This window comes from Cucurbita moschata, unplaced genomic scaffold, assembly GCF_002738365.1.
Source record: "Cucurbita moschata cultivar Rifu unplaced genomic scaffold, Cmos_1.0 Cmo_Scf00014, whole genome shotgun sequence".
In the NCBI taxonomy this organism is placed as follows: Eukaryota; Viridiplantae; Streptophyta; class Magnoliopsida; order Cucurbitales; family Cucurbitaceae; genus Cucurbita; species Cucurbita moschata.
In genome coordinates this window covers 3610958-3628882 of record NW_019268530.1, presented here as the reverse complement: position 1 = coordinate 3628882, position 17925 = coordinate 3610958, and the positions used below count along the sequence as shown (strand labels likewise).

The following is a 17925-nucleotide window of genomic DNA, read 5'->3' as shown; positions in this document are numbered from 1 at the left end:
ATAAATATAACCCAACCAAAACCGAACACCAGCCCAACTCAACACGGTCTTTATGATTCATGTTGATTTGGTCTAACTTTTTTAGACAGTCAAGTTCGTTAAAACAATGAAGATACCTTAAGTGTCTTTAAAATTGCAACCGATTGAGATATAATATTTGGAAAATATATTATTTATGAAATATATTTTAAATATTATATCTTAATATTTTTTTTATAGTCTGATTTGTAGTATATTTTATTTTATTTTCAATATTTAATTAATTAGTTTATATTTTTATACCTTGGATCCAATTCTATTTTTGATGTGGAAATAAAAAAATATTATTTTATTAAGCCTCTTACGAACTAATCCATTGAACCAAAATATAATTTTTAAACCTTTATTTTAATAAGTGAGCAAATAAGGGAGGGAATCGTGTAATTAAAAAATGGTTAACTAATTAATCTTACTTAATTAACAAACACGTGGCAGTTATTAATTCTTTTGCTAAATATTATCTATACATGCAATTTTTTTTCTGAAAAAATAAATAATAAATATTTATCCATTTTCGAAAAAGTTGACTAAATATTTCGGGTGGATAAATTATTTTGTCATTTATTATAAAAAAACAATATATATTTGGCCAATTAAATTTTTATTGGTGTAAAAAATATTTCCTTATTTTAATTATTTTTCTTCAATTTAATTGGTCATAAATTTTAGAATCCTAGAGATTATGTCATTATTCTATCTATTTATAAGTTCTTGAATTTCATAAAAATTTAAAACATTATGGATTTTGGCTAATTTATGTCGGAAGAATTGTTAATTATTAAAATAAATTAAAAAAAAAAGTCAAATTCAACTTCTTTTTACTTGTAAATCTGTTTGCAGTACACGATTTTTGACTAGGAACTATGTCGAGCTATACTTTTACCATTAAGGTCAATGTTGTTGGAAAGTAATTCTTTAACTTTTAACAAAAAGGAAAAGATGGATTCTTTTAATCTCGAAACGACAAAATCCAAATTCATATGTATCATAAAATGAAAAATAAACCGTCATTTGACTAGTACCTATAGCATCTAAACGACAAGCAGAGAAATATACAGTCTTCCATTATTCAATTCAAACTTACTACAAAACGAGGGAATTACAATCTCGATGGAAATAGTATATTGGAAACTATATATCAACTTGATTCAGTGTCATTTGAGAGATAGCAATCGATATTTACGAACGAGCCGAAAAACATAATTTCATACCTGAACTTGAATCAAAAAGTATTTTTGAACGTTTTCCAATGACCCTTTTAAGGAAAATGTCAGATAGAGTTGAAAATTAGGTCAAATCAAAACGTATTTTTGAACCTGAATCTCGATGGAAATAGTATATTCAAAACCATAACTCTAAATTTATGATATATCAACTCGATTCAGTGTCATCTAAAAGACAGCAATCGATATTCACCAACGAGTACCGAAAGCATCATTTCATACATGAACCTGAATCAAAAGGTATTTTTGAACGTTTTTCAACGACCCCTTTAAGGAAAAGGTCAGTAGAGTTAAAAATTAGGTCATATCAAAAGGTACCTTTGACCCTAGATCTCAATGGAAATAGTATATTCGAAACCATAACCCTAAATTTAAGATATATCAACTCAATTCAGTGTCATCTAAGGGACAGTAATCGATATTCACGAACGAACCAATAATTTCATACCTAAATTTGAATCAAAAGGTATTTTTGAACGTTTTCCAATGACCCTTTTAAGGAAAAGGTCAGATGGAAATAGTATATTCGAAACCATAACCCTAAATTTACGATACATCAACTCGATTAAGTGTCATCTAAGATACAACAATCGTTATTCACGAACGAGTACCGAAAGTATAATTCCAGGCCTAAATCTAAATCAAAAGGTATTTTTGAACGTTTTTCAACGACCCTTTTAAAGGAAAAGGTCAAATCGAGTTGAAAATTAGGTGAATTAGAGGAAACATTGAATGAATAGAAAAGAACAAGGAAATGGAAAAACGTTTTAGGGTTTGGAATTTAAAGAAAAAGGGAAGAAAAAGAAAAGGGTTTGCCAAATGGCCTAAATGCACTAAAAAAGATTGGATTTTTAATTAAAATTAGGGCAAAATTGTGAAGCCAAGCAATTGGGATTTTGGGATAACTCACAACAATTTTACACGCCACAGAATGGAAGGAAGATGAAACAAGGGGAATGAATTTGTCCACGTAATTATTTATTTATTTATTTATTTATTTTTGGATAAAGACGAATCCTTTTTCTTTTTCTTTTTCTTTTTCTTTTTTCTTTTTTTCCCCTCCAAGTTTCAAATTCCCATTCATAAATGTGCAAAAATGTGGTGCTTTTTTATGACAGTGAGAGCCTTCCACGTGGCATCTTTTCGTCTCATTGTCAATTCGAGACGAAATTGTTAACTATTATCGACATAAATTTCACGTGGATCAGGTTAAGACAAGTTAACTGGTCGAGAGGAAAGACGAATCAATAACGGAATTTTATGATTTAATATATTCAAATAAAAGAAATATTAGATTGACTTGAATATTTTAGGTGAAACTAGATGATATCACATTTAGGGTTGTGCACGGATCGAGTTGAAACAATCTTTTAGACCAACTCGAAATTTTGGGTTAGTTGAGTTGGTGACTCGAGTAATCTAGTAGAACTTTCAACCTAACCCAACTCTCTATTTTCGAATTAGGTTGTCAGATTGTTTAAAAGAAAAATCAACTTTAAAATCTCGTAAAATTCAAATATCAAACATTTACAAGTCACAAACATTATTAATGTCGGTTACAAACGCTAATATTCTTAATTTTTTTTAAAGCTGGGTTGGGTTGTAACCCTGTTTTTAGGTAGTTAGGTTAGCTCGACCAAAAAAGTGTTAACCTATAAAGTGAACCGAATTTTTCAGTTTTTTAAAAATTTAACCAAACCGAAAAAAATCTAACCTAACTCATTGAGTAATTCAGATTGGTCGGGTTATTAGGTCATATGAACATTCATAATCACGGTATTATAAAATATATAAAAAGCGGGAGAGGAGTGCAGAAGAAACAAAACTTTCTAGAATATCAAAACTCGAACGCCTTATGTTTTGGTCGAGAATATATGATGTCATAATTAATTAATTTAGTTAGGTTAAATATTATTAGTGACATGAATTTAGACAATAATGCTAAAGTACGTTGAATGTTTTAAAATTTTGGATAACCAAAAAATAAATTAAAGAAAAATTTGAAAAGTGGGGCCCACTTGAGAGCGTTTAATTTCATTATCAATAGCGTGGGAAATGGTAGAACCCAATATTATTTAAATTTTGATGATAAATGGCAAAAGATTTTTTTTTTTTTTTAATGTGCAATTATTAATTTCCATCCATAATTATAAACTTTTTAATTTAAAGTGGCGAAAAAAAAAAAAGTTCAGACACATTCATGTGATACTCAAGTATGTTAGACGAACACGACTCTCCACAATGATATGATATTGTCCACTTTGAGCATAAGCTCTCGTGGCTTTACTTTGGGCTTCCCCAAAAGGCCTCATCCCAATGGAGAGAGTATTATTTGTTTATAAGCCCATGATCATTCCCTAAATTAGTCGATATGGGACTTTCATCATCCAACAGAGTAAAGAAAGATTACATGAATGAACCGAGACTACATCCGAATAAGAGCGATCTTGAAAACAGAATAACTAAGAAAGATTTAAAAAAAAATTTAAAGTCACTATCTATATCAATAAGGTGACCCTGCAGTAGCTCAATTATAAGAATTTTATAATTGAATGTGTTTTGTTCAGAGCAATCTATATTCGTGACACTTCAACATCAATTGACTGTCCAATATTTAAAACTTAAAAATAATATTGTAATTTTTAAAAAAAAATTAAAAGTATTTTATATATATATATATATATATATATATATATAATTTAGGTTTTTAATATAATTATCATCACTATTCACTAGGCATTTTTTAATTAAAAAAAAGGAAAAGAAAGGAATAACATCATTACTAAAACATAGGAATGTTGAAAGATGCTTTTTTTAATTCATAATTATATCACCCAATAATGTTACAACATCAATTGCAACCAACCCTTCTTCATAATTGTTCATGAAATTTTCAATTTAAAAAAAACCCTTAATTATGATTTGATTTATATTCATATAATTTTATAAAATTAAACGTATAAATTATTGGATTTTGATAAAGTATGCGAAGCACGAGCCATTTTTATTAAAATAGTTTGTAGTAATCATAGCTATATCATCCATCGTTATCTCTCGAATGAAACAATTCAAACACGTCTAAAGTCATAGCTTTTAAGTAAATTTCATTCCGTTGTCTAAAAAAAAATCTTTTTAAAGAGACTTTTCCCTTTTTCCTTCTCTCGAATATGACACTGAGATTTTGACGGTGATAATATAATGAGTACGATGAAAAATCTTTTGGGTATTTTATAAATTTAATCCCGACCCTTCTACTTTAAAATATGAGCGAGATTAACTTGTTTAGTTTTCACTTTACAGCATTTGCCAAGCTCATTGCTAGTAGATGTTATCCATTTTGATCTGTTACGTATCGGTGTGAGTTTCACGATTTTAAAACGTGTCTAATAGGAAGAGTTTTTCACACCTTTATGAAAATGTTTCGAGAAAAGCTTTCAAATCAAATAATGGTGGCATAAAATAAAAGAATATTGTAATTATTAATAAATTTGAAAGAAAAAAAAAAACAGAAAAAGGTTGGATGTCGGATAAGGCGGGCTGATGTCGTGTAATATAGAGACAAGAGATTTAAGAGACAGCCGACAAGTCGAGGTGCATGAGAAACACGCGCTCTCTCAAATAGAGTTGTTTCTTGGAGTTTTGTCTTGAAACACATCAACAACCACCTAGGGTTTTGCTTTTATTTTTTTCTTTTCCTAATGGAAATGTGACATGTTTGAAATATTTTATGTGAAGAATCTCTTGTTATAAGGAATCAAATTAGCTAATTAAAGATACGTTACGTATTTTATATACCTAACACGATTCGTAATATCTTTCGTTTTATTTTTATGTATTTTTTTCAATTCATTATGGTCCCGATCCATCTGTACAGCTAGATCTCGTACCTATCTAAATTTAGTATTAGATGATTGTACCCGTTTTTTTTTGGACATGATAACGGGAGTTATAAGCACGTTCAATATGATGAATGCTTAGTTAAATTATTGCATTGTATTCACATTTCAATGGGAAGTGCACGTACTAAAAAAACTCTAATCCTTAAAACCCGTCTTTTCTCTTTCTTTAACGTACCCAAATAGAACGTTTCATCAAACTAGTACACTAAATAACATTCGAAAAGATCGTTTAATCAAACTGTATGAACTAAAATAAAACATAGATCTAAACTTTCATATCGATTTTCTCTTAAAATCTCAACCACGTCTTCGCTATCACAAGAATATAACGATCGAATAGCTATCGCTCGCTCAGTTGTTTCACGTATTATGAAAATCGTATTGTCGGAAAGAAGGGGGCATGTTGCAAGAGCGGAGGCGTGCCCATAGGGCAGTGGCAGCTGTTTGGTTCCACGTCGTTGTACACTTAATTACAAAGACATAGAAAATCTTCTTTCCGTATACGACAAAAATCGAAGGGGTAAGTCCAAACAATGTGTACTTATTATGCTGATTCTGTCTCGTGTCTTTAACTTATTATAATCAGGCTTGCATGGATACAAAAGTGTTCGAGATAAATCTACGTCAATCCCAACTATATCAAAGCTTTTACCTAAATAACTTTAATTAGTATCCACTCACATTTTTCTTTTGCTAGGTCCATAGCTAAAAAACCAGTTGTGGCTGGCCCAACAGTTTTTAGAATGCCGTTGTCGTGATGTTGATCTGGTTTATGCGACTACGGTATCTGCGTAGCTCCGAATACGCGCATTAGAGCTCTTTGCTTAATGTCCCGGGTCACTTGTAAACCGTGTTCGTATCAAAATCTCATGCAAAATTCATAATTAAATTGAGAGAGAGAGAGAGGAGCGTGGGAGAGAGGAAGAAGGTGTGGTAGGCAACAAAGGAGACCAAACAAGAAATGTTAGGTCAAATCCATGTCTTACAATTAGCATCTTAACATCATGCAATAATATTCCATATGCTGCAAATTCAATTCAAGATGAGCTATGAGCTCTAGTTCTGGCCGACAATACAACTTTTAACATAGGACCCATGTTGTTTTGTTCATGTTTGGTTTTATATGCATTGACCTAATAATTAATCTCCATCTCGTCTATATTTTCTCTTAATTATTCGTCTAAATAGCTACCACATGATCGGTATTGTCATTAAAGTATTTGTTAAAAAATGGACAAAATTGTTCAAACTTCTATTAAAGTTGTTATGATGTAGCTTTCCGTCGTTTAATTTGGTCAATTATGCTTTTAAACGTAAAGAAGGTATGATTTGATAGCATCAAATACGTTGTGATGCAATACCGAGGTAATATGAAATTATTTTTTCTTTTATTACATTTAGTGTAATTTTATGAGTAGTATATGTTACCTCTCGAGAGCCTAACGTGTAGCCCAAACTAAAGTACGACATGTGTCTTTTGTATGTCTGAACGCGTTTTGCGCTCCTTCGATCGCCGTATGTTCTTTGTTTAACCCACCTGCAATTTCCACATTTCAAATTTTCGATTATGAGTGATTCGATCCAATTTCTTTTGATATTTGTAACTTCTGATTGATAATTCGAAACAATTTGATTCGTTCTCGAGAGTTGTAGATCTTTGTTCCAACATTCTAGATGTAATTTTCTTATAATTTTTAAGCAATTACAAATCATAATGTACGCAATTAAACTTTAAGGTTTGTTCAATTTATCGAAACTTGAGGCGTCTCGAAACTCTGATTTCTGCTTCGATTCTTAGCCAAGTTTTTACACGGAATATGTGAGATTTTGCACCTAAGGCAACATTTCGAAATCTCAAATTTTAGCTCTCAAGAACACTCTCGAATCTAGGAAAAAACCAAATTTCAAAAAATCCATAGAACTTACCTTCGTTCTTCCTCAGTTGGCCCGAACATCCTAACCTCTTCTCCTTAATCCCGTGAGCATTTCTTATGGACAAACCTTCATCAAAATTACCATTTTGCTCCTTCGTTGACTTTGACCCAATTTTTTCTAATTTTTTTTAGCATTTTTTGTTTTATTTTTCTAGGTCTTTGGAGGTATCCCGAACATTTTTCAATTCTATACCTTTGTGAAGTTCAACCTCTAAGACACTAAATAAAATATCGGAAGTACTAAAGGAAAGTTAGGAAAACTGACTTACCTGTCGAGCTCGGACATTACACTAGCCCAAATCGGTTCATGCAACCTAGCCTAATACCATACTCATGTTTATTCACTAGGTTCAGTTTGTTCACCAATCCAGTTCGACCTTTTCGGTTCAATTTTCTCGGGCCTACGGTTAAGTCAAGTCAATAGGTCAAGGTCAAAGTTTCATGACTCTCTTAAAGTCCCTACCTATACTTCCCATTTTAAGCAATTACAAATGAAACATACAGAAGTGGTGTGTACCCAATAAGGCCCGAAAATTATTAAAATGGTTTGAGCCCTAACGGGTCCTATGCGAATGAAGCATACATAAAAGGGCGGGCTAGGCTCGATTCCAAGACTAAGGTTTTAAGTCCGACTAGGAAGAATTCCATTAATGCACAGTTCATTAACGCATAGTTCAAATATCAAAATATAATATCTGATACAACAAGTGAAAGGAAGAAGAGGAACTCTTAAAACTTTTTCGGCCGACAACCCGAGGTACAAACACGAACATAGTAAAATAAGAATCTTAGCTGCTATCCGTAACGAAAATGGGCACGAATAGTAATGAAAAGTGAGAACAAGATTCGTTCGAGATCGAGATCATTTGAACCTCTATAGTTTATTAAATACAAAAGAATTTGATGAATCAATTACACTAAGAAAATTAGATTGGATTATGGGTTAGTCTAAACACCTCCTAAATCAAATGAAGTTAGGCAATTGAATAAGAACTACACTAATATCATCCACTGAGCCTCTTGAAAGTGATAGCTCCACGAGCTTTTTACAGGCCTCCAATGGCGTTGCCTTCTCAATCCCCACGCATAATGGGCGCACGATGTCCACTGCTTCTTGATTGCTCACCTGAAAATCAACCAAACCCAATTCAATACAATGAAGAATTTGCAATCAAACAGGTTCCACACCACTTTAGATCGATCGACCGACGCTTACCGTTTCCCATAACCCGTCGGAGGCTAAGATCAAGAACTCGTGTCGAGCTTCGATCCGTATCGACGTTGTCTCTGGCTCTGCTATCACCCATTGTTTCAAGTGAGCATCTCCAATCCCTCTTGTTACAGCTAGAGATCCTTGGACTCTCCAAACGCCATTGCAGAGATCAACATATCCACCCTGAAGAACACAATGGACAAACAGATTCAATTTTCATATTCACATTTGATTAAGGAATGAATCATTATGATTATGATGTTCTTCCTGTTCTTACCCTCGACTCGATTCGCTGTCTTTCGTCTTCTCGAGACGGGCGGTGGTCGGAGGTTATGGCTTCTGCGACGCCCTTGCTGCTAAGAACGGCACGGCAGTCACCGGCGTTGGAGATAATAAGGTTGCCTTTCTTGATCAGGGCTGTTACACAACATGACCCACCGCGTTGATCTTCCTTGAGGAAATCAGAATCTGTGGTGAGGTAGCCATGTTTAATGGCTTGTTCATAGTCAGCTATTCTTTCAAGTTCGTTCATTATGTTCTTCTTTAAGTTATTTGCTGCAAATTCTGCCGCCTTTGAACCGCCATGTCCATCAAATACACCAAAAAATGCCTGTGGAAATCAAGAACAATTACAGAAAATTAAGTCCAATTTGCTCATTTGTTAACGTTCCTTCTAATTTCTGATGCAAAAACTCAAACCCCAGAAGCTAAAATTGAAAATTTTGATGCAAAAACTCAACCCCAGAAGCTAAAATTGAAATTTCTGATGAAAAAACTCGAACCCAGAAGCTAAAATTGAGATTTTTGATGCAAAAACTCAACCCCAGTAGCTAAAATTGAAATTTTTTTATGTAAAAACTCAACCCCAGAAGCTAAAATTGAAATTTCTTAAACAATTTACCACTTTAGAATCGCCACGAAGATCAACAGCGGCTGAATACCGATCTTCCATGGAGATTCTCCGCCTCCCTCTCTTGCAATAAACAGAATACCCATCTCTCTCGGCCTCCATCACGTCCCCGAACGACGACGACGGCGACGCCAGAGCTCCAAAGCTCAACGGCGTCAACGGAATATCCAACCTCGCTGGTCTCTTCCTCTTCGTGATCGAGTTGGACGACGTCGGAGACGAAGTAGAAGAAGTGGAGGCCATTGGCGCCACGGCGGAAAGCCCAGAAGGGGGCTTTGGAAACCTAATCCAAAAAGGGGAAGAAGGGGAAGACGGCGAAGACGAGCAAGACGACGAAGGCTGAGACGACTTCAAATGAGCCAACGTCAGTGTTAGAGCTTCCGGCGCCGGAGAAATGATCGCCGCCTTGTTGCAGAACATCGAGGACGAAGGGGAAAACCCCGGCGAATTCGAAACGGCGACGGAGACGGACATATTCCGATCTTCTAGAGAAAACCCAGATTCAAAAACACGAAAAAACGAAGACCCAGATGTGAATTTTGTTTCTGTTCTTGAAATTGAGATGAAATTTGAAGGATTTGGATATGGGAAAAATGGGAAGAAAAAAACAGGGGAATATAAAGGGAGAACGGCTCGCGCGTGTCGTGTTTTTTTGATTCCGTGTTAATAGCGGGGTAGGCCAGTTGGATTTGGATTTATTCTTGACGTATTTTGACTAATATTCGTTTTTATTTTATGTGAAATACCTAATTTGCCCTTTCTTTGCAACTTGTGTTCATACATACTTGTTCGAGAAATCTTCTAGACCAACTAAAAAACTTTGAACGGGTTGAGTTGGTCGGGTTATTTTATTTATCTACAATGCATGTAACATTAAAAAGTAAAATTTTATAAACCTCGAGTATCAAACATTCACAAGTCATAATACATCACTAACATCGATCACAAATATCAAATATTTTTAATCTTCCTCTAAATATTCTTTATTATATATAAAAAATATTATTCTCGTTTTTTTTTTAATTATGAACAAAATTGAAGTTAAGGAGTCAAGATTTAGGGGGTAAAAAGGGAATTAGACTTAGAAAGGGGAGGGGTAAAAAGGTAATTAAAGAAAAAAGGAAGTCAAAAGTTATAAACAGAGAGTTATTTTTCAAAAGTGAAATTTAATGATTCTTTTGACTGAAATAAAGAAAATAGGAAGTGTGAGTGAACGCAGCAAATGACAGCTGTCCCTTTGTGGGTCCCGCAGATTAAGGACAGTTCTGCGAAGTTACCGTTATAAGGACTCAATGAGGAAGGGGTATTTCTGTAATTTCAATTGTGTTTTTTTTTTTATCTTGAGGCGACCGTTGAACATGACGTCATGAATCTCAACGTCTCTATCACATGCAACGCAGCGTTTAATGCTTATCTTCTTCTCTCCGTGTTGATAAGGAAATTGAGACCATATTTGCAATACAGCTAATGTTTTGTTCGTAAATACAGCTAATGTCTTGTTCCTAAAAGTTAAGATTTGTCAGATATTTTCGAGTCTATATCTAATAAATCTCTAAATGTTTAATTTACTTTAATTTATAAATTCGTAAATATTTCAGCTCGAGGGTGTTTGACAGAGACACAGCAACGAAACATGCACGGTTGGCAGAGTCAAGTGTCTTTGAGTGTGCAACATGAGCCTCGTTGAGTATAAAATGTTGCAATGTTGACTCCTAACTTGGGTTGGCTTGAGAACGGTGGGGTCTAGGTGCCTTCGGGCGTGCAACATGAACCTTGTTGAGTATGGGACGTTGTGGTGTTGCTTCCCAACCTTGGGCAAGCCGTATGGTAGAGAACTTAAGGACGTATTGAACAAGATAAGTAAAGTACAACGAACGTAAAACTATTTTGCAATGGTGCCCCTACACTACGAATAATCTATATTCCTCCATGAATTACATCAAAGGAGAGGGAAGAGAATAAATTTGAGTATGATTGAAGAATAAGATTGATGATCTAAAAGAACAAAGCAGTGTAAAATAATTGGTTCCAAGTATCAGGTAACCCAGGAAGGCACCAATGGCTACAATCAGCTGATCTACCAGGGTTAGCCCTTTGCTCAGGGCTCAAATCACCACTGTAAATGGAAGGGTGCCCATCTTTTCTTAGCTCAGATAGCATTGTTATGTCCAACAAGTACACTGGATTCCTCATGTCATTTAGCACTTCATCCACAACCCTCATTTGAATTGGGTACCCACCCGGGTACGTCATCCCCCCCATCGGTGTCGTTTCGCCATAGCAATTCTTTGTTGTTGTCATCGTCGAAGTTGTCCCGGTGTTCCATTCGGATGGACTGTTCGGATAATCACAACCATGAACAAGTTTAGTTGCATATAACATTTTAACCGTTCATTCAAACCAATGATATGAACAGACAGAAAAGAATAAGTGGTATTGCAAAGAGGGAAAGGGAATTGACTACGTCAAGAAGAAAAAAATCTTGATATCATTAGTTAGGCATTAATGACAATAATGAATGGAACGATCCAAGCCCACAACCAGCAGATATTGTCGTATTTGGAGAGGTTTTCACACCCTTATAAAGACTGCTTTGTTCTCCTCCCCACTGACCACTGATGTGGGATCTCACAATCCACCTTCTTCGGGGCCAGCGTTCTCGCAGACACTCGTTTCATTCTCTAATCAATATGGGACCCCCCAAATCTACCCCCTTCGGGACCCAGTGTCCTTGTTGGGACACCACCTCGTGTCGACCCCTTTTTGGGGCTCAGCCTTCTCATTGGCACATCACCCAGTATCTGACTCTCGTAATCTACTACATATATTATTCTATTACACCAATTGTTACAGTGCCAATACATCTGCTAGAGGACCATGGAAGTTGGTTGGGCCTACATCATAGGCCGATCTACATGATCTAAAAACCTAGCGCTCCGATACCATTTGAGATAACAGATCACATACTAATACTTTATTAAATAAAATAAGAGCTAAACCTAAGATGACTTATGTTACCAAATTCAGGGAATAAGACATAATGTTGGAAAATGCTTTAATTTCATATCATTTTCAATTCAGGAAATTAAGATAAGCCAAACGTGGGACCATGAAGCTTCAAAGAAGCATCCTTATTGACAATTTATGTTTCCCTTTTAAATTGAAAATATCTTGCAATAAATATATATATTCGTTTATATATACAATTCTCAAAATTGGTCTGTCCCACCGACACCTTTGGATTATGTTAAAGTTGTGAAAGATATTTTCCTCCTCGGGGTAAAATTGTCTTTTCCTTTTTTTTTTTAATCTCATTTTCGTCCTTCCGCTTTTAAAACATCTATTTAATTAGACATTTTAAAAGTTCGTGGACCAAGATGGAATAAAATTAAAAATTTAATAACCAAAATAGACACTTCGAAAGTTGAATGGTTAAAATTGGATAAACTTAAAAGTTCAGAGGCTAAAATATAATTATTTTTTATTTTAGAACGTGAAAGTGGTTATTCAAACTTCTAAATTACATGCCTAAAGTTCGAAGTTTTTTATATAATTTTTATGATTTATTTATTATTATTATTAGACACTCAAGAACCAAATAGATACAAATGTAAAAGTTTAGAGGCTAAATTTGTAATTTTTTCAACTAGTAAAACTAAAATGGCTAAAATGGTAATTATCTACCGTGAGATCTGAAGGGATAACGAGAAGAACCAAATAGATACAAATGTAAAAGTTTAGAGACTAAATTTGTAATTTATTCAATTCATAAAACTAAAAGGGCTAAAATGGTAATTATCTACCGTGAGATCTAAAGGGATAACCAAACTTTAGGGACTGAACTTGTAATTTAATGGACTCCTAAAACTAAAAGGGCTAAAACTAAAAGGGTTAAAATGATAATTATCAACGGTGAGATATGAAAGATTAACCAAAGTTTAGAGACTGAACTTGTAATTTATTGACTCTAAAACTAAAAGGGCTAAAATAGTAATTATCTACCGTGAGATCTAAAGGGATAACCAAAATTTAGAGACTAAACTTGTAATTTACTTGACTCGTAAAACTAAAAGGGCTAAAAAGGTAATTATCTACGGTGAGATTTGCAGGGATAACCAAAGGTTAGGGACTGAACTTGTAATTTGTTCGACTCGTAAAACTAAAAGGGCTAAAATGGTAATTATCTACGGTGAGATCTAACCAAAATTTAGAGACTAAACTTGTAATTTACTCACTCGTAAAATTAAAAGGGCTAAAAAGGTAATTATTTACGGTGAGACTTGAACGGATAACCAAAGTTCAGGGACTGAACTTATAATTTATTCGACTCATAAAACTAAGAGGGCTAAAATGGTAATTATCTACTGTAAGATCTAAACGGATAACCGAGAAGAGGCTAAGCGAGCATGGGAACAAATTATTTGTAGGGCTCCAAGCCAACATTCAATAATGGAGGAAAACAATAAAGACAGAAAAAAAAAGAAGACTTACTTGTAATGAGTGGGAGAGATAGCTTGGAAGAAAACCCTTGTTGTAGTAACATCAATGTTCTTATCAACCCAATCAGCCCATGTTCTTAGACCCTTCTCCATTGCAGCCAACCGATCCATGTCTTGGTAATATGATCCTCCAGATTCCATATAATCCCACCTGAAACAAACACAATCAACACCGTTCATCACATCAAGATCAGATCAGATCATATCAATCAAGATTTCAAGTTCAATATCAAACCCTTGCAGAGAGCCTGTGTGGCTCCACCAATGGCCAGTGTTGAAGGATATCACATCAGCTCCTTTCCAAGCATTGCCATTCACTGATATCTCCTCTAGCTTCAAGATTCTCTTCCCATTTTCTATTTCTATGTCCACAAGATATGTAGCTTTGTAATAGTTCAAATTTAACCCATATTCCTGCATAAATGACTTAACTCTGTCAACCAAACCGAGCTGAAATGATATCAATTATCGTCTTAAAGGTTGATTAGTTTATGGTTTATTTTCAAAAACAGCAACGGATTTGGAGTTCTAATACTAAAATGCAATACCCAATAGAGATTAAGACTTTGTATCACTAGAGCAAGAGATTTCATCCAAATCAAGCAGAAATGGTATTAATTATGGTCTTAAAGGTTGATAGTTTATGGTTCATTCCCAAAAAAACAGCACCGGATTTGGAGTTCTAATCCTAAAATGTCAATACCCAACAGAGATTAAGGCTTGGTATCACTAGAGCAAGAGATTTCATCCAAATCAAGCGGAAATGATATCAATTATCGTCTTAAAGTTGATAGTTTATGGTTCATTCCTAAAAACAGCAAGGGATTTGGAGTTCTAATCCTAAAATGTCAATACCCAACAGAGATTAAGGCTTGGTATCACTAGAGCAAGAGATTTCATCCAAATCAAGCGGAAATGACATCAATTATCGTCTTAAAGTTGATAGTTTATGGTTCATTCCTAAAAACAGCAAGGGATTTGGAGTTGTAATCCTAAAATGTCAATACTCAACCGAGATTAAGGCTTGGTATCACTAGAGCAAGAGATTTCATCCAAATCAAACGGAAATGATATCAATCATCATCTTAAAGGTCGATAGTTTATGGTTCAGAAAGGGATTTGGAGTTCTAATCCTAAAATGTCAAAACCCAACATAGATTAAGACTTAGTATCACTAGAGCAAGAGATTCCATCCAAATCGAGCTGAAATCATATCAATAATCGTCTTAAATGTTCATTCCCAAAAACAGCCAGGGATTCAGAGTTCTAATCTTAAAAGGTCAAAACCCAAAAGAGATTTAAGACTGGATATCACTGAGATCTATGAGTTTAGCTGTTTTTGTTGGGCATTTGAGCAATGTTTAAATGAAATCTTAAGGTTAAGAATGTCTACTCACCAGGAATGTGAAGGTTGAAAGTGGTTCTCCTCTAACCATTTGAGTGGGCGTTTGTGGAGCAGATGCTAATATCAAGCAAATCAATGACTCCCATTGGTTTCTCCCCAATGAATCACCAACAAACATCACAGTTCTTCCTCTCATTCTCGTCAAAAACTCAGCCCCATCGAACCTTTAATCAAAACGCTACAGCAGGATCCATCAAAATGTGAATGACAAACAAAAAAACAACAAACAAAACCAAACTGGGTTTTCGATTTCAGACCTTGGGAGCTCGCAATCGAGCGGCTGCCATCGGTACTTGAGGTAGTTTGAATCGGGTCGGCCGTAAGCTTGGCAGTTGAACTCGGCATCAATGAAGGGACAGTTTGAAAATTGGTAAAGTGGGTACGAGTCATCTCGGACCCAAGTGCCGGAGAACAGAGCACAGCTACTCTGGTTGGCTTGGAGCATCGGGCGCCGATTGTGGTGGTCATTGTTGCGGTAGTGGTGCTTCAAACTGAGTATCAAAGCTGAAGAAGCTAACTGGGAATGAAGCAAAAAGAGGCATAATGATGCTAAACAAGGCCAAAACCCCATTAGAGATGCTTGAGAAACGAGCAGAGAATGGTTTTGTTGGCAAATCTTGTAGAAGGAAGAGGGAAATCGCAAATGGGGAAATGGGTGGGATTGTATTAGGCCATTGAAGACAGAGACAAAGGGTTAATGGGAGCCAGTTGGGTAATGGTGCAGAGGGCGATGGGGTCCAAAAGGGCTTGGGATTTCAATGGGCAAGCTTGTTGTTACGCTGTGGAATTGGGGATTGCTTGCGTGGGGTTTGATTCAAATTGGCTTTTGGTTAAAAGGGAAGGAAACAAGCAATTGAAAGGCACATGTTCTTTTCTTTGCTTTGCTAAACACCGTCTTTTAAGTGTCGTGTTCAAGTTCTCTAACATTTTGATTCTTAACGTTTTAATTCTGAGTCTAATAGGTCAACTAACGTATTTAAAATCGTGAAAAATTTTAAATGATAAGATCTTTATTTACTATCTAATACATATCTACGTTTTTGGACTTGTCATAGTTTTGCTATATGCTCATTTTGGGACAGTAATCCACGAATTAAATGGTTACGCTGTATGATTTCGAATGATCTATTCATGACCAGGATGAAATTTGGGTGAAACTAAGTGGAGGTTCAAATCTACTAATATTGAAGAATCAGTAGATGAGTTGTGGTTAGGGGTGAAATGGCACTCGAACCCAGAGCTAGCTGGTTCTCCCCGAAATGCGTTGAGCGTAGCACTTGACTGGACATCTAGGAGTAAAGCACTATTTCAATGCGGGCCGCGAGAGCGATACCAAATCAAGGCAAACTCTAAATACTAGATATGATTTCAAAAGAACAGGGGTAAAGGTCAGCCAGTGAGACTATGGGGGATAAGCTTCATCATCGAGAGGGAAACAGCCCCGATCACTAGCTAAGGCCCTTAAATAACTGCTCAGTGACAAAATAGAATAATATAGTCAAAAATAAAATTTAAATTACTGTAGAGAATAATTTCTCCTTTTACACTTTTTTTTTTCCGAACTTTTTAGAACACTAACTTTTTATAATTTTTTTTTTAATAAAAGAAGTAATAGTAGAAAGTTTTTCCTTTATAGAAAAGTTAAATATAGAATCAGGTTCGTTTAGATTTTAAAATTTTAATTAAAGAAAAATGGTTAATATTCAATATTAGTCGTTAAATTATTACTTATTACATTGGCAAAAATGTAAGAAATTAATGGTTATAAACCTAATTTAGTCATTCTATGTAGTTCAATTTGTTAATAATTTAACATTTATTATTATTATTATTTAATATATATTATCAAATTTACGTTCTTTAAAGCATTTTTTAATTAATAAAACATCAATTAGGTTCAAATTCTTATCTTATCATTATTGTCACTAAACAAAAAAAATCTATTGATATATATATAGATAGATTTATTTTCATAATAAACTTTTGATAATTATTATTATTATTTTAAGAAGGGTCGTCAAATGTCAGTTTTTTAGAAGCAGAACTTTTAGGAACAAATTCAACGAAGGACAAAGTTATGGCAAACACAAAAGGATCGAGCCACAAGGTAGATGAGAAGAGAAGAATTTGGGCTAAAGTCAAAATGTAACTCCTCAACCTTGCTATATGAGGCAGAGGGCGACCCTATGATCAATTTCTCGAGGAGCTAAGCGTCGTGTATGACCTTGACTTTCTGAACTTAAGAAGTGCTTCGGTTGGTCTGTCTCTATCAAAGAAACATTCGAGTTCAATTTGATTAATCATTAACCTAATTTTTTTCTTTTTCTTTAAACACAATTATGTCAAACTAAATGAGTTAGAGGAGAGCATGATGATAAGTTCTTTTGTAATAGCTCAAACTCAACGCTGAGTAGATATGGTTATTTCTGGGCTTTCCCTTAGAGGTTTTAAAACGCGTCCGTTAGAGAGAGGTTTTCACACTTTTATTCCCCTCTCAAATTAATGTGGGATCTCTAGCGTACTCGCTAACACACCACTTGGTGTCTGGCTCTGGACTTTGAAGAACACATTTTAAAATCTTGAAAGAAAGCCCATAAGAAAAAACCTAGAAAGGACAATATCGTCTAGCGGTAGGCTTGAGTTGTTACACCTCTCGTGGGAGATATTTAGGAGCTAGGGGGACGTTAGCAATGGCCCTACATGTAGGAGTCTCAAAGATCTTACCCCGAACGATCGTTACCGTTAGTCCTTAATCCCCATCAGCTCGATGGACATCTCTACCAAAAAAAAAAAAAAAAAAGAG

The 17925-nt window shown here is 34.7% G+C and overlaps 2 protein-coding genes across 2 annotated transcripts; both read right to left on the bottom strand.

Annotated features, from left to right (window-relative positions):
- Positions 1–7940: 7940 nt before the first annotated feature.
- Positions 7941–9818, bottom strand: LOC111452730 (probable protein phosphatase 2C 25). The gene is made up of 4 exons (XM_023093583.1): positions 9210–9818; positions 8586–8918; positions 8312–8491; positions 7941–8221 (listed from the first exon to the last, which is right to left on the bottom strand). Exons 1-4 carry the CDS (start codon positions 9690–9692, stop codon positions 8060–8062), a joined length of 1158 nt encoding a protein of 385 aa, XP_022949351.1. The 5' UTR covers positions 9693–9818; the 3' UTR covers positions 7941–8059.
- Positions 9819–11065: 1247 nt separating this feature from the next.
- Positions 11066–15921, bottom strand: LOC111452729 (protein PMR5-like). Its single transcript, XM_023093582.1, has 5 exons — positions 15380–15921; positions 15115–15286; positions 13953–14131; positions 13710–13868; positions 11066–11553 (listed from the first exon to the last, which is right to left on the bottom strand). The coding sequence occupies exons 1-5, from the start codon at positions 15691–15693 to the stop codon at positions 11214–11216; spliced, it is 1164 nt and encodes a 387-aa protein (XP_022949350.1). The 5' UTR covers positions 15694–15921; the 3' UTR covers positions 11066–11213.
- Between the last annotated feature and the right edge of the window lie 2004 nt (positions 15922–17925).

What these genes read in the sequence shown, in the direction of transcription:
- LOC111452730 (XM_023093583.1), bottom strand. Translation starts at nt 9,692, where the DNA reads ATGTCCGTCTCCGTCGCCGTTTCGAATTCGCCGGGGTTTTCCCCTTCG. An exon ending in TTCGTGGCGATTCTAAAGTG is followed by an intron (nt 8,919 to 9,209) that starts GTAAATTGTTTA and finishes TGATTTCCACAG; the next exon opens with GCATTTTTTGGTGTATTTGA. An exon ending in CCGACGGGTTATGGGAAACG is followed by an intron (nt 8,222 to 8,311) that starts GTAAGCGTCGGT and finishes GTTGATTTTCAG; the next exon opens with GTGAGCAATCAAGAAGCAGT.
- LOC111452729 (XM_023093582.1), bottom strand. Translation starts at nt 15,693, where the DNA reads ATGGGGTTTTGGCCTTGTTTAGCATCATTATGCCTCTTTTTGCTTCAT. An exon ending in TTTCAACCTTCACATTCCTG is followed by an intron (nt 14,132 to 15,114) that starts GTGAGTAGACAT and finishes TCATTTATGCAG; the next exon opens with GAATATGGGTTAAATTTGAA. An exon ending in ATCTCTCCCACTCATTACAA is followed by an intron (nt 11,554 to 13,709) that starts GTAAGTCTTCTT and finishes TTATCCGAACAG; the next exon opens with TCCATCCGAATGGAACACCG.